The sequence below is a fragment of the Mus caroli genome, unplaced genomic scaffold (assembly GCF_978045245.1).
Source record: "Mus caroli unplaced genomic scaffold, Mus_caroli_1 scaffold_13, whole genome shotgun sequence".
NCBI classification, from domain to species: Eukaryota; Metazoa; Chordata; class Mammalia; order Rodentia; family Muridae; genus Mus; species Mus caroli.
Window position 1 is genome coordinate 118,743,454 of NW_028227268.1, and position 26,603 is coordinate 118,770,056.

A 26,603-nucleotide genomic window follows, 5' to 3' on the forward strand; every position below is an offset into this window, starting at 1 on the left:
AGGAAAAAGTCTTACCCTGTCTCAGGCGGAAGTCTTCTACCTTTTAACTCGCTGAGTGGTTTTTGGTAGTCTCCATGTCTCTGGGCCACAGCCTCCTGTTGGGTTCCTTTATGGAAAGATCAGTTTATGAGTGTGAAATTAAGCCCAAGCCCAGCAGTTCTTAGCTGAGTGTACCAAGGGCCGCATCCAACCCTGCTGGACCTGAGTCGCCTCATTATAAGTATGATGGGGTTAATAAAGATGATCTGTTGCACAGAGGGTTTTGTGACTTTAAAACTGGTCTGAAGCCGGGTGTGGTAGCGTATGCCTTTAATCCCAGCACTTGGGAGGCAGAGGCAGGCGGATCTCTTGAGTTTAAGGACAGCCTGGTCTAGAGTGAGTTCCAGGACAGCCAGGGCTACACAGAGAAACCCTGTCTCAAAAAGAAACAAAACCAAAAAAAACTGGTCTGAGAAAATGCACATTGGTTAAGAGCACTTGCTCTTGCAGAGAATTGGGGTTTGAAACTCTGCACCCATCTTGGGTGAGTCAACTGGCCAGCTACAGAGGATCACACTCCTCTGACTTCCCTGGGCACGGTTCATTTTCAGACAGAGACACATGCTCACATATAAATAAATCCTCCTGGGGAAGTAAATGACTCACCTGCAGTCAATCCCTGAGAACCTGCTGAGAGCCAGAGAATCCAGAACCTTCTCTGAAGGTTGATTCAGACCGGGAAACCCTAGACATTACCTAGTTTGTCTACTTGTGCATCTGTAGTCAGGGCCCGTCGGCCAGGCAGTGGTCGTGCATGGCAGTGTTTAAACCCAGCATTCCAGAGGTTTGCCGCTACGGCAGGCAGATCTCTCTGAGTTGAGGCCAGCCTGGTCTATGGAGCTAGCTCTAGGACAACCAAAACTCTGCAAATTTGTCTCAAAAAAAAGGGGGGGGGTCAGGGCAAATGACATTCTGTCAGTACACTTGAACTGAAGGAAGCAGAGGTCAGTTAGACTTAGGAATAATTTCAAAGTAGAATTTTCAGGCAGGAGGATTAAAACCTTGAGTCCACCCTGAGATAACAAGTGTTCTTGTGAACAAGTGTTTGCTGCTGTATTTGTTCTTGTGAAACACTAGTCCAGGCTAGCCTCCAGCTCAGTGGTAGCCCTGTGTCTTCTGAGTGCTTGGATTCCAGGTATGCATCACCATGCCCAGTGAAAATCCTGCTTCTTGCCTCCTGGGCTTACAAGAGTGAAAAAAATCCGAGGAACTCTAAGGCAGGCAAGCCCAGGGAATGGCTTTGGGACCTGGCGTTCCGTTTGGCTTGGGTTATATACATAAGTGTCTAATAATGCTCCTAGCAACACGTTGCCATTCTGGAGACCCCAACTGCATCAGGGTGCACATATACCTACTGTAAGCTCTGGAAAGAAGTTAGTCCCCTTAGATGCCCCTTATGATGCTGATTTCTACTCAAACAGGTCCTGGAATACACACTAGAACCAAGGGAAGTGGGCTGGTGAGGCCTACATGCTTTGGAGTACATGTACAGTAAGGCAAACTGGGCTCCATATCACATGCTAAAGATTCCTAATACAGGACAGCAACATGCATGTACAGTAAGGCAACCATATAGAATCCCCTATCTTAGGTCTGCACAACCGGATATGTTTTGATTAAAATCAGATGCATGATAGAAAACTTACAATCTATCAATCAAAACAGAAGCCACCCTCAATACACTCCTTAGCAATCAAACTCCTCCTCCTGAACCCATATAAGAAAGATATAATCTGGGCCCTCACATCTCCCTGTTCACATGGCCTCTGTCGTTCTGTAGCTCCCTCTGTCTGTTCTATGGCTTTACTTATGCATTTTCGTCCTTGCTACTTTGCAACATCTGTGAACCCTTATTTCAATTTCTAGAATAAGAGAACCTGGAGGCCCTGGCACAGACCTTACAAATGAGTAATAGCCATCACACACACACACACACACACACACACACACAAGTGCAAGTTATTGGAACATTGGGATTAAAAAAAGAAAAGTAGGGTCTGGAGAGATGGCTCAGCAGTTAAGAGCACTGACTGCTCTTCTAGGGTCCTGAGTTCAATTCCCAGCAACCACATGGTGGCTCACAACCATCTGTAATGGGATCTGATACCCTCTTCTGGTGTATGTGGTGTATTCATAAAATAAATAAACAAACAAATAAGAAAGTAGATCACTCAATCACTAACTGTACTCGCTCACCTTGCAATTTTCCTTTCGTTTGTTTCCCTACAATGCTGAGGCCTTGTACCTGCTAGAAAGGCTCTACTGCTGAATGACATCACTGGCCCTTTAATAAATCTTTTAGTTTTTTAAAGAGTCATTTATTTATTATATGTGACTACACTGTAGCTGTCTTCAGACACTCCAGAAGAGGAAGTCAGATCTCATTACAGATGGTTGTGAGCTGTGGGGAATTGGGCTATGCACAGACAGGCTGGTCTCCAGTAGAGCTGAGGTCTGAACCCCAAAAATGGTGATAATTCACCTACATGACATGGTAGGCGTTCCCTCATGCTCCTGGAACTCTGGCTCCTGCCTAAGTTACCGCCCCCCACAGCCCGCACAAGCGAAGCATGGAAAGAAGTCACGCAGGCAATGGCCCAAGCTTCTGACCTTCAGGCTAAACTCCTCCCCAGTTACCTAGCAACAGTAAAGACCATAAAAGGGGCTGTTAAGCCCCCACCTTGCTCTCTTCTCACTCCCTCTCTCCTCTCTCTTTGTCTTCTTCTCTCCTCTCCTCTCTCCCTCTTACTCTCTCTTTCTCTCTAGCCTTTTCTCTCTCTCTCTCTCTCTCTCTCTCTCTCTCTCTCTCTCTCTCTCTCTCTCTTTCCCCCTGCATTTCTATAATAAAGCTCTAAAACCATAGAATGTCTCTGCTCATCAGGGCCCACTGCGCTTGGAGGATGGGATAGGCTTTCTCCTAATGACCCATTTCTAATCTCCCCATAGAAGGCCTTCCTGTGCTCCAGTCAAGATCCGCTGCACTCACTCTCACCGGTGTTGGGAACCTCTTCCCTCATCCCTTTCTCCCATAACCCCAGTGGACTTAGCTCTGGGGCTCCCAGGTAGGAGCTGCCCCTTGCCACCCGCCCCCCAAGAGTGGGTCTGAGGCTTAGATGCCCACCTGGGGATGAGTGGAAGGTAGATAGCAGCCCTCCCACGCCTGACTGAGCAGAGAATAGGTGGAACTCTGGCAAGGTGTGGGTCTCCCCTTCTCCAGGGCATCCCCTGGGCCCCTTTATAGTTCCCAACAGTGAGCCACCATGTGATTGCTGGGATTTGAACTCAGGACCTTCGGAAGAGCAGTCAGTGCTCTTAACCGCTGAGCCATCTCTCCAGTGCCAGACATCATTGGACCTTAAGAGTTGTTAATTCAAGAAGATTCAGGGATGGGGTTGCTCAGCCTTAGAATGAATACCTAGCAGTTCATGTGCAAAGCCCTATGTGCCATTCTTAGCACTGAATCAAGGAGAAGAAATCAGTGTAGACCTGCAGACATTACAAAGATTGGGGTATGTTACCAGCTACTTTTCTGTGACTGTGATAAAACATTCTTGGAGTTTGGAAAGTTGGCCCAACGGTTAAAGAGGTTTGACTGCCCTTCCAGGGGACCCTGGTTCGATTTCCATCATCCACATCATTATTGTGTAACTCTAGTTCCAATGGATCTAAGCCCTCTTCTGGCCTCTGTGGGCACTATATACCACACATACATAGTGCACAGATACACACATGGGGACACCACCAGTATATATAAAATAAAAATCAATAGAGCTAAAAAAAAAAAAAAAAAAAAAAGTAAACCCTGAACCAAAACAGCCTGGAGAGGGGCTGATCCAAGTCACAGCCATGGCTACAGGAAGTCGGGCAGGAGCTCAGGCAGAAACCACTGAAGAATGTGGCTCACTGGCTAGCGCTCAGGCTTATGCTTGGTAACTTTCTTTTTCTTGAGACAGGGTCTCTTTATATACCCTTAGCAGGCTTGGAACTCTCTCTGTACTCCAGGATAGTCTTGAATTCATAGAGATCCACCTGCCTTTGCTTCCCATCTGCTACCACTGCCTGGCACAGCTAATTTTCTTTTTCTTTTTTTTTTTTCTTTTTGAGTTTTGAGTTTTTTTTTTTTTTTTGAGACAGGGTTTCTCTGTGTACCCTGGCTGTCCTGGAACTCACTCAGTAGACCAGGCTGGCCTCGAACTCAGAAATCTGCCTGCCTCTGCCTCCCAAGTGCTGGGATTAAAGGCGTGCGCCACCACCGCCCAGCTACAGCTAATTTTCTTATACACTCTGCATAGGGAAAATACTACCCATGGTGGGCAATACTGCCTGCATAGGGTTGATACTACCCATGGTGGGCAATACAGCCGGCATAGGGTTGATACTACCCACAGTGGACAATTAATTCCTCACAGACTTGGCTGTAGGCCAAGATGATCAAGACAATTCTTCAATTGTTCTTTCTTCTCTGATGGCTTTAGGTTGTGGCATGTTAACAACAAAGACCAGCCAGCAAAAGGTGTGTGATGATGAAGGAAGGTTAAATGGGGGAAGGGAGCAAGCTACTGAACGATTGTTCAGTTTGACCCCTATATCTGTAAAGCTATATACATTGATGCAGGAAGATATGGCATGGTGGGATATTAACACAAGTGGTTAGCTCTGAGTGCTGGGACTGGATAGGACTTTTGGGTCATGTCACAGATTCCTTTACCACTACAAGGGGACAAAAGGCAAACCCTGTGCTCTTTACCTCTTTGCTGTTCAAAGCATACTTTCAACAGCTTTGTCATCAAGCATCAGAGGAACCACGAGGCTGGAGTGTCCCCAGACCTGGAGCCCCTTAGGAACTCACCAGGGAAAATTAGTGGGGTTTGAGGTGGCTACACTTGCGACAAAGACAGGAGGAGCTGTTGCCAAAGGAAAGCCTTATGCAATAGAACTCCCCCGCAGAATCCCAGAGGCCAGGCAGTCTGCCAGAGCAAACCCACAGCATTTGTTCTTAGTTGACTTCAAAATCATTCATTTTGGAGGTCACCCAGCGAGGAGGACATTATTAGCTGCCCAGTGGCTTCTCTACAGATCACACCTCTGATGTTTGGGTTATACAGTCGCCTGCATTACATCACAGAAGCTTACAGGCTGCCCCTGCTAAAACGCCAACACTTCACTGGAGCCTACAGATATCTGATGCAGGATAAGAGGCTTGGCAACTTGGTCTTCAGACTTTGTTGTCCTTCTCTGTCTCCATCTTTGGGTCAGATTCTGCTTGCATTGTGTGGAGACATGCTTGGTGCAGCTGCGTACAGCTGTGATCCCAACTCTGAGAAGACAGGGGCTAGAGGATTCCTGGGGCTTGCTGGTCACCCAGGCCAGCCAAATCAGTGACTGCTGGGTTCAGTGACAGACTGTCTCAAAACAGAAGGTGAAGAATGATGGAAGAAAGACATCCTGCATCTGCACAGGACACACACACACACATGCCCACACCATACACACACCACACACCATACATGCACACATACCACTGTACACACACCACATATACCACACACACACACTGTATGCACTGTACACACATATCACACACAAGACACACACTGCACACACAGACCACAAATACTGCACAAACACCACACATATACAACACATTACATACACATACCATACATACTACACACATCATACACACACACCACAGACAGTACACATACCACACTACACATAAACTACACACACCATACATAAACACTTACCACACACACACACACATACTGCACATGCACTATACACACACACACCACACCATACACTACATATAAACATACTATACACATACTACACACACACATACCACATACACTATGCAGACACTACACACTATATACACCATACACACATAGTACACATATCTTACACACCACATACACACACAGCAAGGGGATAGGAAGCGAGGTGTAGAGTGCAGGGGAGCTAAACTCAGACCTCACGCATGCGCAGCAAACACTTCCTGTTGCTCATCTCCCAAGGCCTGAGTTAGAGCACCTTTAGTGAATGCCTTCTCTGTATGGCAACACCCTAGATCCTGGGCACACGGTAGGGACAAGACAGGTCCCTGTTCTCTTGAAATAGAGGGGAATTTAGATAAGAGGTTTTATTTTATTTTTTTAATGTTTTGTTTGTGGGGATTTGTTTGTTTGTTTAGAGAAAGGGCCTCTACTTGGCTGAGGCTCTCCTGAAATCCATTATATAAACCAGGCTGGCCTGGAACTCACAGAGATCTGCCTGCCTCTGCCTCCCAAGTGCTGGGGTTAAAGGCGTGCGCCACCATGGCCAGTCTTAGTTATGAAGAAAGTACAGCTGAGCCACAGTGTTGTCGCTTGCCTTCAAGAGGTGAGGTGGATCGCCAGGAGTTTGAGACCAGCATAGTCTCCATAGTAAGATCCTGTCTCAACAAATGGTTACATAGATAAATAAATACAATAAGACCAAGTCCTGTCAGGGTGACATGTGTTCGAAAACCACACTGTAGTCAGGGAAGTTCATAGGTATGGTGTCAGAGTTGAGATATGGTGGAAATCTTGGCCAAGAAAAGAAAGCAAGCCCCAGAACTTCAGAATAAGGAGGGCACTGCAAGGCCCCGTGATGGGCACAAGCTTGGCCTAGTAACCAAAGCAAACGAGCTTAGAACTCACTTAAAAAGGAAAGGAGCCGAGGAGTGGTGGTACGCATCTCTGGTTGTAAGGCACAGAAACAAAAAGGCTTTTTGCTGGCTATAGAGAACAAAGAGCTTCTTTCTGGGTGTATTTTTAGAGATGGGGAAAACAGGCTTGGGGGAACGTTCAGGGGCTTTACCTCCCCAGGGAGAAACGCTCTAAGTCAAGGTCTCACATTGCACGCCTTCAATCTCAGCACTTGGGAGGCAGATGCAGGCAAATTTGAGTTCAAGGCCAACCTGTTCTACAGAGTGAGTTCCAGGACAACCAGGGCTACACAGAGAAACCCTGTCTTAATAAATAAATAAATAAATAAATAAATAAATAAATAAATAAAGCAAGCTACAGAGATTGCTCAACAGTTGAGAGCATGTTACACAGAGAAATCCTGTCTTACTAAGTAAATGAACAGGAGAGGGATTGCTCGGCAGTTAAGGACATGCTCCTCCTGCAGACAACCTGACTTTGATCCCAGCACCCACATGGGGGGTGGGCTCATAACCCACTTCCATCTCCAGAGAGCCCAACACCCGTGAAACCTACACTCATGCTCACACAGACCCCAATATACACATAATTAAAAAAAAAAAGGCTTAGGGGCTGGGGAGAGGGCCTAGTGAGTAGGAGCATGTGCTGCTGTTACAGAGGACCTGGGTTCAATTTCTAGCACCCACAGCACACGGTGCTTCACAGCCATTCATAACTCCACTCCCAGGAGATCCTATGTGTTTATCTGACTTCTGTGAACACCAAGCATGCACGTGCTACATATGCATGGATGCAGGCAAAATACACATGAAATAAAATGAATACATTTTTTAAAAGTTATTTTTAAAGGCTGGGCCAAGGAAATAGCTCCCTGATGGAGCACTTGCTTATGAAAATGAAAAGAAAAAGAAAACTTCTATGAAGGTGTAGGGGGTAGAGTTTTCATATAGGATGTTCTTGAGCTCATGGCAAGCCTCCTGTCTCAGCCACCTGAGTACTACAATCGCAGGCATGTACCACCATGCTTGGCAAAAAAATTTAACCCCACAGTTTTATTCCTAAGACTTTATCCTGAGAAATGCATCATAGATATAGACAGATTCAGAGGCAAACAGCTCTTCACCATCTTTTAAGAGGATATAATTAGAAATAACCTGAGGCTGGAGAGATGGCTCAGTGGTTAAGAGCACTGACTGCTCTTCCAGAGGTCCTGAGTTCAATTCCCAGCAACCACATGGTGGCTCACAACCATCTGTTGTGGGATCAAATGCCCTCTTCTAGTGTGTTTGATGATAGCTACAGTGTACTTACATACATAAAATAAATAAATAAACCTGAAAAAGAAATTAGGAATAACCCAAGTGTACACTGAAGCAGGCAGCCAGACTGAGGCAGCCTGCCTTGGGTGGGGTGTGAGTGGCCACTGCACTCCAAGTGAGATGTTCAGAGGCAGAAGAGACATCTTAACCATGTGTTCAGCATGATCCTATTATTGTAGAAAACCAAAGCATATATTCCTCATTTTACATCTAAAACCTGCTCCAAGAACTCCAGAGCCAACAGCAATTCTTTCCACATGGGGGGATTATGTTTTCTCTTTGCTGAGTTGTGGGACCCATACTGAGCATGTCATTGCCTTTGTAGTAAGAGTGGAAAGCCATGTAAGTTATTTAAAAGAAACAGAGCCCATCCCTGGCACGAAGCCAGCCCTTCCTAGGACAAGGAACAAGGGTTGCCCTACACATGAGCTTCCGGCCTTCTGCGGACGGACGGTCGGGAAATCAATGCATTGGAAGTGTCTGAGCGATGGGCAAAGTTGGGTTGGAATACAAATTCCACGGATGAGTCAGAGTCGGAGGAAGCTGTTCCAGGGATGAGTGTGCTGCATTCGGGGTGCTACTAGGGTGACCACACACACACACTCGCATACACACACACACACACACATGCACATGCACACATGAACACACACGTGTACATGCACACACATATGCACACAGACACACACACCCGCAAACATACCTGCACATAAACTCTGGCTTCTTTGGTTTCCCCACGGCCAGGCTCTGGGCAGCTGTTGGAAATCCACATTTGGAGAAAGACATTGCTCTCTACTTCAGTGAAGCTCAGAGAGGTTCTCAGGTCAGGGTGACATGGTAAGTAGAAGTGAAAGGCAGGCTGCTGGCTGCAGAGGGGTAGAGGCAGGTCTGCCTTCCTCTCCTCTCCTCTCCTCTCCTCTCCTCTCCTCTCCTCTCCTCTCCTCTCCTCTCCTCTCCTCTCCTCTCCTCTCCTCTCCTCTCCTCTCCTCTCCTCCCCTCCCCTCCCCTCCCCTCCCCTCCCCTCCCCTCCCCTCCCCTCCCCTCTCCTCTCCTCTCCTCTCCTCTCCTCTCCTCTCCTCTCCTCTCCTCTCCCCTCCCTTCCCTTCCCCCTCCCCCTCCCCTCCCCCCTCCCCCTTCCTCTTCCCCTTCCCCCTCCCCTTCCCCCTCCCCTCCCCTCCTCTTTTCTTTATTCTTTTCTTTCTTTCTTTCTTTCTTTCTTTCTTTCTTTCTTTCTTTTTCTTTCTTTTTTTTTTTTTTTTTTTTCTTCAGAGACAGGGTTTCTCTATGTAGCTCTGGCTGTTCTGGAACTTGCTCTGTAGACCAGACTGGCCTCATACTTAGAGATCTGCCTGCCTTTGCTTCTCAAGTGTTGTGACTAGAGGCGTGCGCCACCACTGCCCGGCTTCATAGCTACTATTCTAAGCCATGGAAAACTCATTTTTCTCTTTTCATCGGGGCCTTGGCCTGATACAATTGAATTTATATACAGATTGAATGCCAAGGGCAGATGCCAGCTGGCTCCAAGGGCAGAGCACTGAGAGAGAGAGGAGACAGCGCTGGCTGGGAGCTGCTCAGTTGGTAGCCTGCGCTGACAGCTTTCCTGCTGTTTCCTGTCCTCCGTTTTCCAGACTCTTGCAGAGAGGCGTCTCAGCTGGTTCCAGTCCCGTGTATCCTCGTGGTGCTCCCAGGCCAGCTCTCGAACTCAAATACTTTCCAAGGCTGCCCACCACCTGAAGATCAAGTCCCTATTCTTACGCTTGTATCCATCCAGGCTTCCCCGCCCTTGTCCTGTGAAACAGTAAACCAGTCCCCTTGCTGAGCTGTGCAGTCTGTCCCTAGTCACAGGTTATGGGAACAACAGGGAATGGCTGAATTAAGATTCAAATTCAACCCCAGAAGCCATGTAAAAAGCTAGATGTAGTAGGGGACTGGAGAAGAGATGGCTCAGCTGTTAAAAGTACTGGCTGTTCTTCCTGAAGACCTAAGCTCAAGGCCCAGCACCCAGATCCAGGCACGTCATAACCATTTACCGCTCCAGTCCCAGGGGATTCAATCCTCTTCTGGTCGATTTGGGAACCAGGCATGCATGATGTGGTGCACAGACACACAGACAGCCAAAATACACATGCATAAAAGTAAAAGAAAAAAAAAAAAAAGACAAACCAGGTGAGCCACACTTGTAATAACAGCACTCCTCCACCGAGATGGAAAAGAAACAGGAGGGATGGCCTGAAGCCAGCGAGCCTGGAGAACTCTCCCAGGCAGAACGGAGAAGAGAGACCCCCACCTCAGGAGAAGAAAGAGCCAACCTGTAGGCATACTGTTTTGTGCTCACTGTACAGGCTATCCTTGTGTTACTCAAATGCTCATTCCTCTGCCCTCAAATCCTGTTTCAATCCAGACACAGCATTGTAATGCTTGTAAGAGCAAGAATCTCCTGTCTCAAGTGTGTGTAAACAGTTCTTACCATTTATCCTCTGCCTTGTCAATAAATGCTAATCACCCAATGGCTGGGCAGAAGAAAGATAAGGCAGGACATCTGCCAGCCAGGGGGGGGAGATGGGGGCGGGGAGGGAAGCAGGGGAGGAGAGAGATTCAGATGTGATTCAAGAATGAAGAGATAAGCCGTGAGAAGAAGACATCATGAGAAAAAATATCTGAAGCCCAGAGAGTCTGATCAATAATACCAAGTCTCATGAATTCATGGCTGGGAGGTAGTCAGATTAGCATAAGGGTTGCTATAGATCATTTAGCTGTTCAGCTATTGAGATGTAGCTTGAAATAAATCTTGGTTTCTCTGGGTGCTTATTGGGGACTAGTATAAGAAATACAGCTGCCAAATTAATTCACTGCTTACACTTATATTAAAAATAATTCATTTTACACCAACTCTTGAAAGTTATCTTCTGATTGCCACATAAACATGCTTATATGTGCACACACACACATTCTAAAACCAAAAACCAACCACAATAACCCCCTAGCCTTTCCAGTCTCCATCTGGGAGACCTGGTGGGCTGCTTCCCCTTTGAGGCCTGTTTCCTCTCATGTGGGAGACAGAATGTGAAGGCCTGCGTTGCCTCCCACGGTGGTGGGGAAACAACGGCACAGTGTTTGCCCATCCCAGGCCTATCAGGTTGGCTTTGCTATTCTGCAATAGCAGAGATGAACAGGCACTCGATAGATAGACAGCTTAGTCGTTCAGATCTTGGCTCTTGCAGAGAGAGGACTCGGGTTTGAGTCCAGCACCCACATGGTGCCACAGTTTCAAGGGATCCAACATCATCTTTTGGTCTCTGTGTGTACCAGGTATATATGGGGTAGACAGACAGACATGCAAGCAAAAACAGTCATAAAGTAAGTCTAAACAGATTTTTAAGAAAGTGAAATGGGGGCTCCTTGTGCAGTCTCCAGGGAGCAGCATGAATTAGCATATTTGATGCACTTGCTCGCTGAGGGCTGAGAGCTGCGGGGATTGTGCAGCTCTCATCTAAGTGTCTCCTGTGTGCTGTTCCCTCTGAGGCCTGCTCCTGTTCTCTTGATCGTCACCTGTGTCCCTGGCAATCTTGTATCTCCAGCACTATTTAGACCTCAGGCGCTCCTGGGCAGCTCTTATCTCACCTCACACCTTATTCTGAACAACTGATTCCTCTTCACTTCCCTGTCCTTGGTGTCTGCATAGATCCGTCTCCCTCTCGTCCAGCAGCAGGGGCCACTACCAGCCAGCCTCCGGTGGCAATTCCGTGTGATGTCTGATTGCTTAATGAAGCCTTTCCCACTGGGCCCTCCTAGGAGACCCCTCCCTCCATGGATAGAGGCTGTGGTAAAGTAGAAATGGTAAAACTGTATTCTGCCCAGCTTCCTATTTCCCCCTTCCTCTGGCCCTCTGTTTACAGAATGATTTCAATTATAAATCGTATCAGCAGAAGACCCATGTTTAGAATCAAGGCCGTCAGGAACCTCCCTAGTCCGTGTTAAGCAAATACTTTATTTGTTCCCAGCTCAAGTACCAACTAGAGAGAAGCAGGAAGCTGACGGGCGGAGGGCATGGATTTGCAGGCTGGCTGAATTCTGCCTTGGCCACTTTGCATCCTTAAGCAAAGGACTGAGCTACTGCCGTTGCTACTTGAATTTTCTGAGTAAACGAGGCTGGCCTGGAACTCACAGAGATCTAAGTCTCTACCTCTCAAGTGCTGAGATTAGAGGTGCCGCCATCACCCTTGGCTTATTGCTTTGACTTAGGTGCCAGGGATCAGAGCTCAGGTTTTTGTTTAACTGCCCCCCCCCCCATCCTCCTTTATAGATGGATTTGCAATAAAAAAGAACAGGTATGAGCAGGCCTGAGAATCTGGGTGGCAGAACGCTCGCTGAGCAAGTGGACCAGAATGTGAGAGGGGAACAGGACTGAGCCTGTGCACAAACATTAAAAAGGCCATGCTGGGCTTTGAGGAGTCAGGGTTCAGCCTCCAGGAGGTTCCTTTTCTGTTTGGCTCTAGTATGAAAACCACTTTTATGGGGCAGAGGGGTGGGGAGCCATAACTACCTCCTTGGAATGGCAGAACACTTTAAGAGACTTGTCAGTGATGTGACAAGTCTTTCCCAGTGAGTGTCTTGCAACTGGGAAAAATTGGTGTCATGATTTCCTTTTTGAAAAACTAGAACTTAGTGCCTGTCACTTTAGTCATTCAGACCACAGCAAGAAAACTGATGGAAACTCTGGTGTCAGGGAGAGCCCCACAGAAACTCAACTCACACTCTCATGACAATTTGCTAGGGGGCAGGGGAAGACATGGGGTCTGCTGGGGTTTAAATAAACTGAGTCTGCTGAGGGCCACTTGACACCTGTGTAAAACTCTCTCTCTCTTTTTTTTTTTTAAAGATTTATTTATTTATTATATGTAAGTACACTGTAGTTGTCTTCAGACACTCCAGAAGAGGGAGTCAGATCTCGTTACAGATGGTTGTGAGCCACCATGTGGTTGCTGGGATTTGAACTCTGGACCTTTGGAAGACCAGTCGGGTGCTCTTACCCACTGAGCCATCTTCACCAGCCCGTAAAACTCTCACTAGCTGGTGGGAGAGATTTTTCAGTGTGATATGAAGGCAAAACTCTCATAGCTCTTTCAGGGACTCATCCCTCACTCACATCCTGCTCATAACATAGGCCTGTCGATGGTCCCGTCATCTGCACCAACCTCTTAAAAAAATTGTGTAGGGTTTTGCCTGCATGTACGTCTGTCCACATGCACACCCATGTATGCAGTGCACATTGGAGACCAGAGAGGGCTTCTGATCCCCAAGACTGGAGTTACAGAGCCCCATCATATGGGTGCTGGAGATTGAACCAGGGTCCTTTAGAACAGCCAGGGCTTTTGATGGCCAAGCTACTGCTCTGGTCCCAAAATCAACTTTTCAACCTTGGTTAGGGCTGCCGAGCTACAGCCACCACTTTCGGCCTTTGCCAGGCCCTCTTGTTGCTATATATCCAAGAATCTTGGTAAGAGGGAGGCCAGGGATAGCTCAGGAGCCTGGTTATGGGTTCCAGCCCACCCTTCCTCCCATAGGTCCCTGGAACCCTGGCTCCTTTTTGAAAGATAATGGGGTTGTACTAACCTACCTTGTTTACCTCTGAGCCTCCTCTTCTTTCCCTTCAATGCAGAGTTCCAGAACTAGCTCTCCTGCAGCCTCTCCGACTCCTCTCCATGTGTCCCACCACTGTGAGCCAAGCTATGCTGAGCCCCATAGCCTCTGGTGACCTCTTGCTGCTGCCCAATGTACAAAGAACCTGGGCTTTGCTCTTGGCCTCTTTCTGCTTTTCCAAAATATTTTACTTAACATCCAACATGCCCTTTGTACTGTGACTTCCAGGAGGGCAGAGGTAGGCCTTATGCACACATGCTGACACTAAGAAGGGCTTTGGAATGCACGCTCTAAATAGGGTCCTAGTCCTCCACTCTTGGCTTCTCATTAGTGGGTGCTGGCTATTTGGGGCTGGTCCCTGGGACAGGCTGGGCTTGTGGTCAGAGCTCTCCCAGGCTTCAGTGCCATTCAGATTCTGCTCAGGACACCACAACCTTTCCCCTTCTCTCTTTTTTTAGAGATTTATTTATTTTATGTACATGAGTACACTGTAGCTGTACAGATGGTTGTGAGCCAACATGCAGTTGCTGGGAATTGAACTCAGGACCTCTACTCACTTGGGCCCTGCTCGCTCGGGCCCCACTTGCTCCAGCCCAAATATTTATTTTAAACATGAAGCTTTAATACAAGAATTAAATAGTCCCAACACACTAATCCATCATCTTTGTTTTTAAACAAAGGACAAACCTTATTGAACTCCTCCATTTTAGTTCATTTTCTTTTTTTTCCCATTCTCTCTAGTTTATTTTTTTAATTAGATATTTTCTTTATTTACATTTCAAATGCTATCCCGAAAGTTCCCTATACCCTCCCTATTTATTTATGTAAGAACACTGTAGCAGTCTTCAGATACACCAGAAGAGGGCATCAGATCTCATTACGGATGGTTGTGAGCCACTATGTGGTTGCCAGAATTTGAACTCAGGACCTTCAGAAGAGCTGAGCCATCTCTCCAGCCCCCCCCCCCCTTCTCTGGAGGAGAGGTTTCATGCATCTAATCCCAGCATGCTGGAGGCTGAGGCAGGAGGACTGAAAATCTGATCCTGTCTCACAAGACAATATAAGGACCTGGACAGACGGTTCAGAGTTTAGGAGTGTGCACTGCTCTTGCAGATGACCCAGGTCCATCTGCCAGCACCCATGTTGGTTAATTGCATTTAACTCCAGTCCAGGAGTTCCAACTTCCTCTGGTCTGCACAGTCACCCACACACATGTGGTATATATAATCAAACAGTTTTTTAAAAACACACACAACACACAAAGTGTTTTCAGTAGGCTGAACAGTAGACTAAACAAATCTCTTCGAAGTGGAAACAGAGCAGAGAAAGAGAGAGCGAGAAATCGAGAGAGAGGGAGAGAGAGCGAGTGAGCTAGCTGTGGGACAATATCCCATGTACTTGGGAGTTGTAGCAGCCTAGTGTCTAGGCACTCTGTGCTGTAAGCACTAGCCTGTGTCTTCTTTGATTGCAGTGAGAGGGAACAGTATGGCTTGAAGTGAAGAGTCAGGCTTTGGGAGACATCCCTGGGACTGATCCTGTGGTCCCTTGCTATGTGACCTTGGGCCTCTCTGCCTCAATCTTCTCACCTGATCCACAGTTGTAAGATTAAGCAAGAGAACGGACTCCAGGAAAACACACAGGAGACTCTGGCATCAATGAGACTCGGGAAACCTGTTTATTGCCAACAGCAGGGATCACAGTTCTGCCACCACCATTGTGCTTGCAGTTCCTTCCACATTGGTCAGTGTGCAAACGGAGCATTAACATTCTCACAAACAATGCCTTACACTACTATGTTCACCTATGTATGCTGCCTCTTAAGTTAGTTCTTCAGAAATATTTGGTTTTTATTTATTTATAGACAGGGTCTCGCATAGCTTGAGCTATCCCTGAACTGTCTCTACCTCCCAAGAAATAAGTGCGTGCCACCACCATGTCTACTTCTGATTTTATTTTTCTGCGCTGTCACGGAATCTGAGCTCCTGGTAGGGGAGTGACATGCAGGCTTGAGCCAACTGTTTCCTCCTCCAGCCTCAGCTGGGGCAGTTTAACAAGGACACCCACCCACTACTAAGACCCCATGGGCAGACTGCCAGCTCTGCTCCTCTCCACAGGCCCTCGGGTCTCTTATAATCCATCTCTGGGGCACAAAAGCTCTTGCGGCTGACCATTCATAGACACTGGAATAATGACATTTGGGTCTTGTATCCTTTTAGAGGTACAAGGTTTTAAAAGTTTCCTCAGGGCCAGGTGTGGTGGTGCACGCCTTTAATCCCAACAGAAGCAGGTAGATCTCTGTGAGTTCGAGGCCAGCCTAGTCCAGGACAGGACACAGAGAATCCCTGTCTCAATAAAAAAAAAAAAGTTTCTCCAGAAACATCTATGATGGTCAAATTCTCTGTAGGGCACAGAAAAGGCACTTGGAAAATACCCGCATTAGGACAGCATGGGGTGGAGGGAGGGTGGGTCTAGGGACCAAATGGTTTACCCACCCAACACTCTTGGGCTACTAATCTTTAGTAAGTTTGGAATCCCTTGGGGACTTCCTTTACATAGTTAGCGGACAAACCTAAGCCTGTGTAGATTACTCAAGTGTTCTCCTACTGAGCAACAGCCTCAGTATTCATCTTTAGGGACTTCACTACCAAGTAGTACCATTCATCTTATTGAGGCTGAAGGGCTGGGGTAACAGGCTGGTTTCAAAGGGTGTCCTGGAGAGCTAAAAGACACAAGCATTAGCTCGTCAGGGGGCATTGCGGTTGATTTGGCCCAAAGTGCTAGAAAACAGAAGAGATGGTGATGTCCTCTCAGCCAGACTGCTACCAGGAAACCTGGGTGTCCTCTAGGTGGCTGTAGGAAGAGATGGCCAAGAGCAGATGAGGGCTGCTCCAGGGAAGAGCAGCAGGCAAGGCAGATGACGACCAGGAGCTCCCAAGCCCATCAGCCTTGCATGACACAGCAGCTTGGTCTGAGTTTAGTCAGGGAGAAAAGAAATGACTGTGCTACTGAGCTGGGCCGCTGCTAAGCACTTTTAGGAGGAAACAGTTTCCCTGCTGTCTGTCAGGATGGCCAACTCTCCCAGATCTCAGCTAATTCAGCAGCCCCACGGGAGGACCCCACCCGGTACCTGCTCTGTATCCCAAATGCTCCCAGAGGCCAGCAAGGCGCAGGGGAACTGGCATTTCGGTTCACTTGTGCAGGCTGGCCTAATAAAACAATCCATCAAGTATCTGTCTGCCTGCTAGTCCTAACTACAAGCAAATCAATGTCCCTGGCATCTAAAAGATCTGTCGGTAAGACTCCAGGCCCTGCTGCCTCGGGATCAGCCCAGCAAAGACCCCACTGCAGATCTCCTGCACACTAGTTAAACCCAGGAGACCTGTTAGCTGATTCCCACTGCAGAGTGGGCCACATGGGGAAAGGGCTCTGGGAGCCAGCCTAGTCCTTCTTGCTTCAACAGGGCTTCGTTCTAGAGGTTTCCAATCTCTACATTGGGAGGGTGAAGGCTAACAGTACATTTATAACTATGACACTCTGAAACTGGCCAAGTGTCCTTGTGCCAGTTGTGACACAGGGGTTGACATAATCTACATGGGTCGAGAGCCTATACTGCCAGGGGTCAGACTGAGCTTCTAAGACCTGCTCTGCCACTTCCTTCCTGTGGTCTAGGGACACTCTCAGCCCTCACAGCCCACTCTCCTCATGTGTCCTGTAACAGGCAACAGTAGCTACCTCCTGAGGAGGCGGCACAGGAGGTAACCACAGAAGGGACCTTAGGCCTCACACTGGCCAGTTCCTTCCCCCAGCACAGAGGTCACACAGCAAGGAAGAACAGCACTAGGAGATACACCAAGGGGGCAAGCATGGAAGTCAACAGAGTATGGGGACCACTATGCCTTCTTGTCTTTCAGGTATTGGTGTTTCTGAGAGGAAGAGGGGAAAAGGCCGGAGCATGTCACAGAGCATTGCCGGAGGGTCAGAAACTTTATTCATGGGCCTTTCGTTGCTTCTGAATACACAGGTCTCCTGCCATCCAGGACTTCCAGAGGTGGTGCCTCGCTGCACAAGATGAAAGACACTTTGGTTCCGAATCCCCATCCTTTCCCGCCAGCACAGCTGGGAGACAGCCTGCTTGATGGCACTGGGTTCCTCCACCAAGGGATAAGGCACTGTGTGTTTGACAAGAAGGCGCTCACGGCTGGCTGGTAGGTCTTGAGGGTCATGAGGGCAGAGCTGCCTTGAAGGCGTCCCTCGTCCGGCAGCTTGTGGTCTCAGGATGGAATCATGCCTTTGCTTCTTTTTCGGTCAGCCATGGTTCTACGGCTGTGGTTGGCTCTGGCTGCCTTGTTGGCTTCTTTCTTCCTGCGTTCCTGGGTTGTTTCCCGGCTTTGCCCATGGCCCCGGGGGCCGCCTGTCACTGCCGTGGAGTTCTCAGGCCGGTACCTAAGGGAGTAACACCCACCCCATGATGAACAGAAATCTGCTGAAGAGGCTCTGACCGGACCCCCACAGCCCTCCCTGATGGCTTTCACTGAGGACACACCCTGGTCAGGTCTAGAGAGGAAGGAACCCAGCCCCAGGCCTGATTTTCTCCTGAGTCTGTCCTCCAGATGGGCCCACCACCATCTGTGGGTATGAACATCAGTGGCTGAATGGTAGATCCCTTCCCTCTGCCACACAGATACCTCCTCCCCACCCTGCCCAAACTAGGCAATGCTCATATTTTACACACCAGGTTCTAACTTGGTGGTCCCAATGGCCAAATGTGCTTACAGAACTCACAGAGGGTCTCTTCAGCCCATCAGTCTCTGGGGTCTACTTGATGTTAATGTCAGGGACTGGACGGAAGAAGTCAGAATAGCTTTGCTCTCTGACCAACAACCTGTGACTCCCTGTGGCCTTAAGAATGAAATCAAATATCTCTTGGGGAGGTCTCACCAATACCCAGAGCCTAGGTTGCATTTACCCATGGCCTATTTGGCCAGTGTCTCCATTAAGAAAAAGAGGGAGGGCTGGGTGTGGTGGCACACGCCTTTAATCCCAGTACTTGGGAGGCAGAGGCAGGAGGATTTCTGAGTTCAAGGCCAGCCTGGTCTACAGAGTGAGTTTCAGGACAGCCAGGGCTATACAGAAAAACCCGTCTCGAAAAAAAACAAAAACAAAAACAAAAGAAAGAAAGAAAGAAAGAAAGAAGCCGGGCGTGGTGGCGCACGCCTTTAATCCCAGCACTCGGGAGGCAGAGGCAGTCAGATTTCTGAGTTCGAGGCCAGTCTGGTCTACAAAGTGAGTTCCAGGACAGCCAGGGCTATACAGAAAAACCCTGTCTCAAAAAAACAAAAAACAAAAAAACAAAAAACAAAAAAAAAGAAAGAAAGAAAAAGAGGGAGCCTGAAAGCCATGTCAGGGGTCCCTGCTAAGACCCTCTCTGACAGACTTGTGCTTCCCGGGGCTTAGCTCAAGTGCCCAGTGTCCCTACCATGACTCCACGCCACCTAAGTGTGTTATCTGCCTGGGCTCTTTTTATTCTGTCCATGAGATAGCCTTGCACACACTCCAATGCTGATTGACAGACAGGCTTACACTGCCTGTCAAGTACTGATTATGAGTGGGGAACAGGAAGCTGAGCTGTCTGGGCTCAACCCTTTTCATTTAATTGTCTTTGAGACAGGCTCTCACTATGTGTGTGCCCTCTGAAGCAGAGGCACTCGAGCCTTTGCCAGGTGCACACTGGGATCACAGGTCTACACTGGGATCTTGGCTGTATTCCCGTGTGAAAGAGTTTTGCTACACTGCCCACATTGGTTTTGAAATCCTGGTTTCAAATGATTCTCTTGCTTTAGCCCAAGTAGCTGAGACTATAGACACACACTTCATCTTTAGGTAGCACTTAATGCTGTATGGCCTTTACTAAGTTACTTCCTAGAGCCAGATGTTAGCTAAGGAACAACCCAAAAATGGCCCCAGGGTTTCCCGCATGGCCAGCTGGGCTCTCCTGATGGGTCTCCTCCAGGTCAATGAGCCTCTCTGATGCTTACCCCTTCCTGGCGAGGAAGGCCATGCGCCTGGCTTCAGCCTTTTCCCTCAGCACTGCAGGATCCTGGATGAAATGGTCTGGCTGTGGAAGCAAGAGAAGAAACATTTGCCATCAGGACTTTATGAACTTTTCCAGTCCCTAGGCTGTGTGGGCCATGCTGGAAGGCCCCTGACACACCCACAAATGGCATGGGTTGCTACTGCAGCCAGGGTAGGCACTTGGGGTGCTGCCGGGGTGAAAGGACCACAGGAAGCACACCACAGGGAGTATGTGGTATTGGCTGAGAAGGCCAACAAGGAAGGAAGGACACAAAGGGCCAGAAAGTAAGGCCCTTGGAAGAATGCTTGTCCCAAGACTTGAGAGCTCAGCCTCACTCTGGTGCCAAGGCAGAGAGTGTGAGAGTCTACGGAGGTGGGCCTGTGCAGAGGACAGCTCGGACTTCAGGAAACGGCAGGCTCTGACAGATAGCATATCTTAAAAACAACAACAACAAAATCTAAAGGAGTAGAATTAGTGACATGGAAAGATGTTGACTTCATATCAAATGTGGATTTAAGGCCAGGCTGGGCACAGAGGAGGCACTATGTATGGCAGTAGAGGCTGAGAGCCTGTGGCAGGGTGTGTGCTTCTCAACACACATGCCAGCTCCCACCAGGCCCTCTACTCAGCCCTGTAAACACCTCACTTTGTCCCCTGTTGGGGCGGCTAAGGACTGCAGAGTGCCTGGCCACTGCCTCAGCTGGAGCAAGGTCATTTCATTTTTTTTTTTTTTCTTTTTTTTTTTTTTTTTGGTTTTTTGAGACAGGGTTTCTCTGTGTAGCCCTGGCTGTCCTGGCACTCACTTTGTAGACCAGGCTGGCCTCGAACTCAGAAATCCGCCTGCCTCTGCCTCCCGAGTGCTGGGATTAAAGGCCTGCGCCATCATGCCTGGCTTTCATTTGTTTTCAAGTTAAGATTTCAGCAGAAGAAAAGGTTAGCTGCTAAAACTGATTTTTCTACAGGATCTAGCTGGTTCCAAAGTCTCAGGCCTCTAAGTCTTTTCAGATTTTTAAGATCTGCCATCTGGGCTCCTCAGTCAACAGTGGCCCTTCCCTTCCCTAGACTGTAACACCTAATGAACTCAGTTGCTCAGACTCAGTCTCTAATTTGTCCCCGGAGAGCCCCCTGGGCAGTGGAGGTGAGATCAAAGCCAGCAGCTCTCGGAATGGTCTGTACTTAAAAGGACCTCCCCAATCCAGCAGTTGTGCTAGGAAGCTCCAGGGACAGAGGCAGGGAGAGCCAGAGGGAGGCAGAGCCTCTGCTCTGCCCTTCAGACTGCACTTCTTTTATCTGCCACCTGCCTAGGCCATACCTTGGGGGCCGCCTCTTCCGCCTCATCTTCTTCATCCCACTCCTCCTGCTGCATTTCGCCAGGCATTTTAGTTCTCAGCACCTGAGGGATGGTGAAGGGCCTGAGGGTTGGGGGAGAGAGAGAGAGAGAGAGAGAGAGAGAGAGATATCAAAGACTAAGTCTACTTGGAGAGTGGCCTCAGGGAGAGGGCTGGGGAGGCCCTGCTCTGGAAGCCAGGGACCCCACAGGGCTTTTTAAGCAGGCTTCTCTTTAGTTCCCAGATTCTTTAAAGAAAGGTCCCATGGTCTGATGTGGAGAGTGCGGGAGGAGCTGAGCTTGAGCCCTAGGGATCTCCAGTGTTTTTGTTCATCAGGGAAGCCCTGCTTTCATCAGCAGTGGGGGAATCTCTACAAGATTCTGCTGAGAAAAATGTTCTGTACCTGGGAAAAAACATGCAAAATGACTTGCCAAGACCAAATAAACGCTTCCTGTGGGCTTCAGTGTGGGCGGAGTGGAAGGAGCGGGTCTGTGTGTGTGTGTGTGTGGGGGGGGGGGAAGCCTGGTGTGTGTGGCAGTGGGAGGCTTGGGCGCTCACCTGCGGCTGATGAGCTCATCCTCAGAGTCTGCGTCGTTGGCGCCCACCTGGTTGCCATCGTATGTGTCGTCATACTCGTCCTCATAGTCATCAGCCTGGTGTTCTCCCGGCTGCAGGGGAACCTACAACAGTACCCTCGGGGGTCAGAGAAGGGGGCAGACTGCTGATTTCCCACACCCAGAGAGAGGCCCAGGCTGGGCAGCCTACCTCCTCTACCACCACGCTGTACTTCTGGTAGCGCTGCCACTGTGCCACCACAGCCTGCTTGTCATTCACCAGGCTCCTCACGTTCTCCTCCTTCCTGGAGCCAAGAACAGTCGGGAAAGAGGGAGACAGCATCGGGTCAGGAAGGCTGCGGGGCGGGGGGTGGGGTAGGGCTAAAGGCCCAGAGAGAGGCTGGGTTCGCTTCTTTATATCTTAGGTCATGCTGAGGCTACATGCAGTTTTGTACTAAGCCCACCAGGAAAGGCCCAAGGTCTCTTGGGCAAGGCCACAGGGGGTCTGCCTTCCTCCTCTCACCCCCTCACTATGGCAGCTCCTGAATCTCTAGTCTACAGTGCCAGTTTCCAAGTAAGAGCACCGTGGGAGGACGAAAGTCTGCTGGTCCAACTGCCACTGTGAGTGAGGACAGATGGGTGCAGCCGAGGGGGAAGGGACACACTTGGCTCACACTGAACTGTACATCAGTGTCAGCAGGGGCTCGGGTCTCCACCGTGGCTTTGCAAACCTGTAGAAAAAACTTGGCTTGTCAGCCACGTACACAGGCCTGTGGAATGTGGGTTTTGGCCCTGTAGGGGAAAATCAATTAGAGATGCCAAGCAAGAGATTCAGCTTAGCAATGAGATCTAGTCTCTGGATCAAAAGGAGAGGGTCCAACAAAAAACCAAGACACAGATTCTGCACAGACCTTCTAATAACTGGCTCTGGGTGGGTGGCAGGAGTCTGTAGGGCTGTCTGGGAGCCTGGGACACGGTGGGACTGTAGCCTCAGTATGGTCAGTAAAGCTTTGCTGCCCCATGATAATATTTATTAAAGGCCTACTATATGCTAGGTAGCATTCTAAGACTGAGAAGGGAGGAGATTTAGAAATGGATCAGATATATATCTGTACTCATAGTGGAGTTGTGGGTGAAAGGCACAAAATATGCTGAATGGAGGTAGGTGTACTATGTGAAAGAGACAAAAGTGAGCCCTGACTGGTGCCCAGCATGGGTCTGGGAGCAGAAGTGAGGAAACTCTATGACAAGTGGGTATTTGATTGTACCAGGAGCCCCACAAGGGGACAGAAAGGATGCTGTATTTGATTTAGATCTGAGAAAAACCTTAGGTAAACAGGAATCTTAGCTGGCAATAGTGACTCATGCCTATAATCTTAGCATTATAGATGCTGAGGCAGGAGAACTGCCAAGAGTTAAAGGCCAACTTAGGCTACAGAGATCCCTATTTCAAATACAAAATCCAAAGTTGGGCATGGTGGCACATGCCTGTGATCGTAGAGAGGAAGAAGCAAGAGGATCAGGGGTTCAAGGTCATGCACAGCTACAGAGCTACACATCAGCTACAGACCAGCTTAGGCTAAACACCAACCAACCGACCAACCAACCAACCACTCCAGGAATCTTTTCCAGCCACCAGGATTGGGACTGTGGATCTGTGACAATGGCCTTGGCACTGCACCTGGCTCTCTTTGCCAGGTTGGGAAAGGGGTAAAAAATGAAAGGGCTCTAAGGTTATCCAGGTAGCTGGTGAGAACAGTCGTGCATCCTGAGAGACCAGATTCTGTGGTGGGCCAGGGACCAACTAAGAACCAGAGGTTTCCCCATCAACTTCTGATTTCTCTCACCCCAGTAGTCTCTAGTTATCTGGCTCTCTGCAGGGCCAGATGTGGAAGCCACCCTCTGTGGACGTGCCCTGCACCCTGGGAGACAACAGGCAGCAGGGCAGGGCCTGGGAGTCTGTCTAGGGCACTGCACTTGGCTTCTTGACGACATTCACAGCCAAGGAGAAGAGTGGTGCAGAGCAGCTGGGAGAGATGCGGTCATAAGCCAGGCCTTTACCCAGAGACTGCCTGTGGAGTCATGGCTTCCTACAAAGTAGCAGTAAGCACAGCTCTCCTGAAACTAGTCACCTTTCCTTTCCCCATCTACTCACCCCTGTTCTCTTAAGGCCCAGTGCAAACAGGTTCTTATGTCCTGCAGAGACAACACACGCCACACGCTTTCTAGGAGGAAGCAATAGCACTCAGAAAGGCGGAGGAGCCTGTCCACACAGCTTCTAAAGAAGGGTCAGGTCTCCTGACTTGACTCTACATTCACTAAGCTGTGTGACCACAGCCAGGCCTATAGCCTCATGAAATCTTAGTTCTATGCTTGTTGTGATGGTGCATGCCTGCTAGCACTAGCTGGGCTGGAGAGATGATTAAGAACATTGGCTGCTCTTGTGAAAAACCAGGGTTCAATTCCCACCACTCAAATGGCAGCTCACAACCATGTGTAATAAAAAAACAAAAAATGGGGGTAGAGGTAGGGTGAACTCAGCATTAAGGCAGCAGAGAGAGACAGGAGGATTTCTGTGAATTTCACGCCAGCCAGGGCTACACAGTGAGACCTTGTCTCAAACCAAAGACCCCCCTCCCCCAACGCAATCCTTTAGCCCCTGCTTTCAGCGCTCATCTCTGGGGGGACGGGTGAAGGGGCTGGGAATGAATGATTCATAGGAGCTGAGCACAGCGGCTAAGCACAGCTGGCATCTCAGTGCTTGGACACAGAGGAGGGAGAAACCAAGGTCAGGGTCAGCTTTAGCTACTGAGTGAGTTTAAAGCTACCTGGAGTTACACTGGACTCTGTCTCAGACAGAGAAAACAAAAACAAAGAAGACACAAAAGACAGACAGGGACCTGCATCTGCTGCACTCAACACACTGAATCCGTTTCTTGTGTTTCAGTTTTGCCTGCTAGTATACTCTGTGACTCTCCAAGAGGCAAAAACGTGACCATAGAACCTTTGTTGAGGGGGAACTCTTGTTATCATCCTGGTTTCTATAGAACAGTTCAAAGGAATTAGAGGGTCACACGTTGTATACACAGCTTCCTTCACTGGCTGTGATACACTGGTGGCAAGGTGCTGAGTGTTCAAGCCAAGTCCCCTCTAGTCTAGACAGTCTTCTAACAGACTTCCTCTTCTTTTTTTTTTTTTCGAGACAGGGTTTCTCTGTATAGCCCTGGCTGTCCTGGAGCTCACTTTGTAGACCAGGCTGGCCTCGAATTCAGAAATCCACCTGCCTCTGCCTCCCGAGTGCTGGGATTAAAGGCGTGCGCCACCACGCCCGGCCTCTTCTTTTTATTATTATTGTTGTTGTTATTATTGGCTTATTTTGAAACAAGACCTTACGATGTAGCCCAGGCTGGCCTCAAGCTCTAAAGTCTCCTGTGTGCTGGGACTACGAGTCAGGCCCAGTTGCTGAGACTCAGGCTTAGATGATCCACTTTTGCACTCCATCTCAGAGGGCCAAAGGCTGGCCCAGTCCTGTTGGTGACACAGGAGAAGACACAGAAGCTTCTGGGCAAGGTCTGCCAGTCTCCATTAGAGATCAGGGCTGGAGAGGTGGCCCACTGGGAAAGCACTAGCTTGGCATGTGCAAGGCCCTGGCTTTGATCCCTAGCATCTCCACAAAACAGACAAAAGATAAAAGAGACAAGAGTGTGCATTTGGACTCCCCCTTGGCATTATGGTTTCTAGTAGCCAGAGTCAAAGTAACTGAACCCCCCCACATCCCCCTAAGAGCCCCCAAGCTGGAGTCCCAGGACAGAGAAAAGATCCACCTTGTGCTTGCTACCAATTAAGAACCACGGGGTAACCAAGCCTCCCCTCTGTCCCTCTTAGCTCGGTGTGGGTGCAGCCCAGAGCCCACTTGTTACCAAAGCTGTCAAGCGTATTCAGCAGTCAGTGCATATGTACACAGGTGTGGCTTTGTGCTACTTCATTCTCCACCTGCTACCTGAATGCAGGGCCCTCACCCTTCTACCTTGCCCTGACCAAGACAGGTGTCCCTGGTGAACTTCAAGTGCACCTGCTTATTTGATGATCTGTCTTTCCCACGGTCTCTGCCCTTTGTTGGCAAAGCCAGGGTGCCCTGTTCACCTTGTTTTCCTGGTGCCTCACGCAGGATCTCGTGCTAGTAAAGCACTTAATAAATATTTGCTGAGTGGATAAATACTGAACACATGAACGAAGGTTGTGCCTCTTTATAATCCTTGCCCCTGGGCTGCCCAGCAGAGTGGGACTGGTAAACACCCATCATCCAGGCTCTGCTGGCAGCCAGAGTGCCAAAGAATTAGGACACAGCATTCAGGACACCTGGCTGCTTCAGCCCTTCTCATGACCCTGGCAGCTGAGAGCAACCCACTCGCAAGCGCTCAGAGGTGACCTACAATTGGGTGAGGATGAGCAGTGACTTAGGTGGATCTACAGATGAATGTTAAATGGAAAACCTGGGTTCAGAGAGGCTAAGTAATGTGAAGGAACAGACCAATCAGTCTCCCTGTGCCTTCTGCTGGACTTTCCACACAACAGCCACCAAGAGGGCTCTGCTGGGGGGTGGGGAGGATCCAGGGGTGTCACAATTTGAGTGACTAAGCAATGTGCCAGGGTTTCCTGTCCAGCAAGCCAGATGGCTTCAGAGTCGCCCTGGGTCTGCTGAGCCCTCAGCCACAAGCTTCAGGCAGCACAGCCCTAGGGCACAAGACTGACAGCTAACTTCCTCCCTTTCTGCACTGTCGCCTCTAACATTATGCTGGGGGACAGACAGCACAGGCTGCACTTGAGTAGAACTCTTGGTATCAGTTTCTTCCCAGGAAAAAGAGTTCCAAAGCCCAGTACTTGATTTATTCATTTTTGAGATAAGGTCTCCCTTAGATTGAGATGGAATTCACTATGCAGCCATGAAAGCT

The 26,603-nt window shown here is 48.9% G+C and overlaps 1 protein-coding gene across 1 annotated transcript in view; it reads right to left on the reverse strand.

Moving 5' to 3' along the window:
• Nucleotides 1-15,347: 15,347 nt before the first annotated feature.
• The window catches only part of Ascc2 (activating signal cointegrator 1 complex subunit 2), a 46,057-nt gene continuing 34,801 nt past the window's right edge, over nucleotides 15,348-26,603 (reverse strand). The window contains exons 16-20 of the mRNA XM_021176638.3: nucleotides 21,863-21,956; nucleotides 21,656-21,777; nucleotides 21,082-21,181; nucleotides 19,732-19,811; nucleotides 15,348-18,139 (exon numbers count right to left, since the gene is read on the reverse strand). Coding sequence (XP_021032297.1) covers nucleotides 17,968-18,139; nucleotides 19,732-19,811; nucleotides 21,082-21,181; nucleotides 21,656-21,777; nucleotides 21,863-21,956 — 568 coding nt within the window. The 3' untranslated portion in view covers nucleotides 15,348-17,967. The remainder of the gene's footprint in view (nucleotides 18,140-19,731; nucleotides 19,812-21,081; nucleotides 21,182-21,655; nucleotides 21,778-21,862; nucleotides 21,957-26,603) is intronic.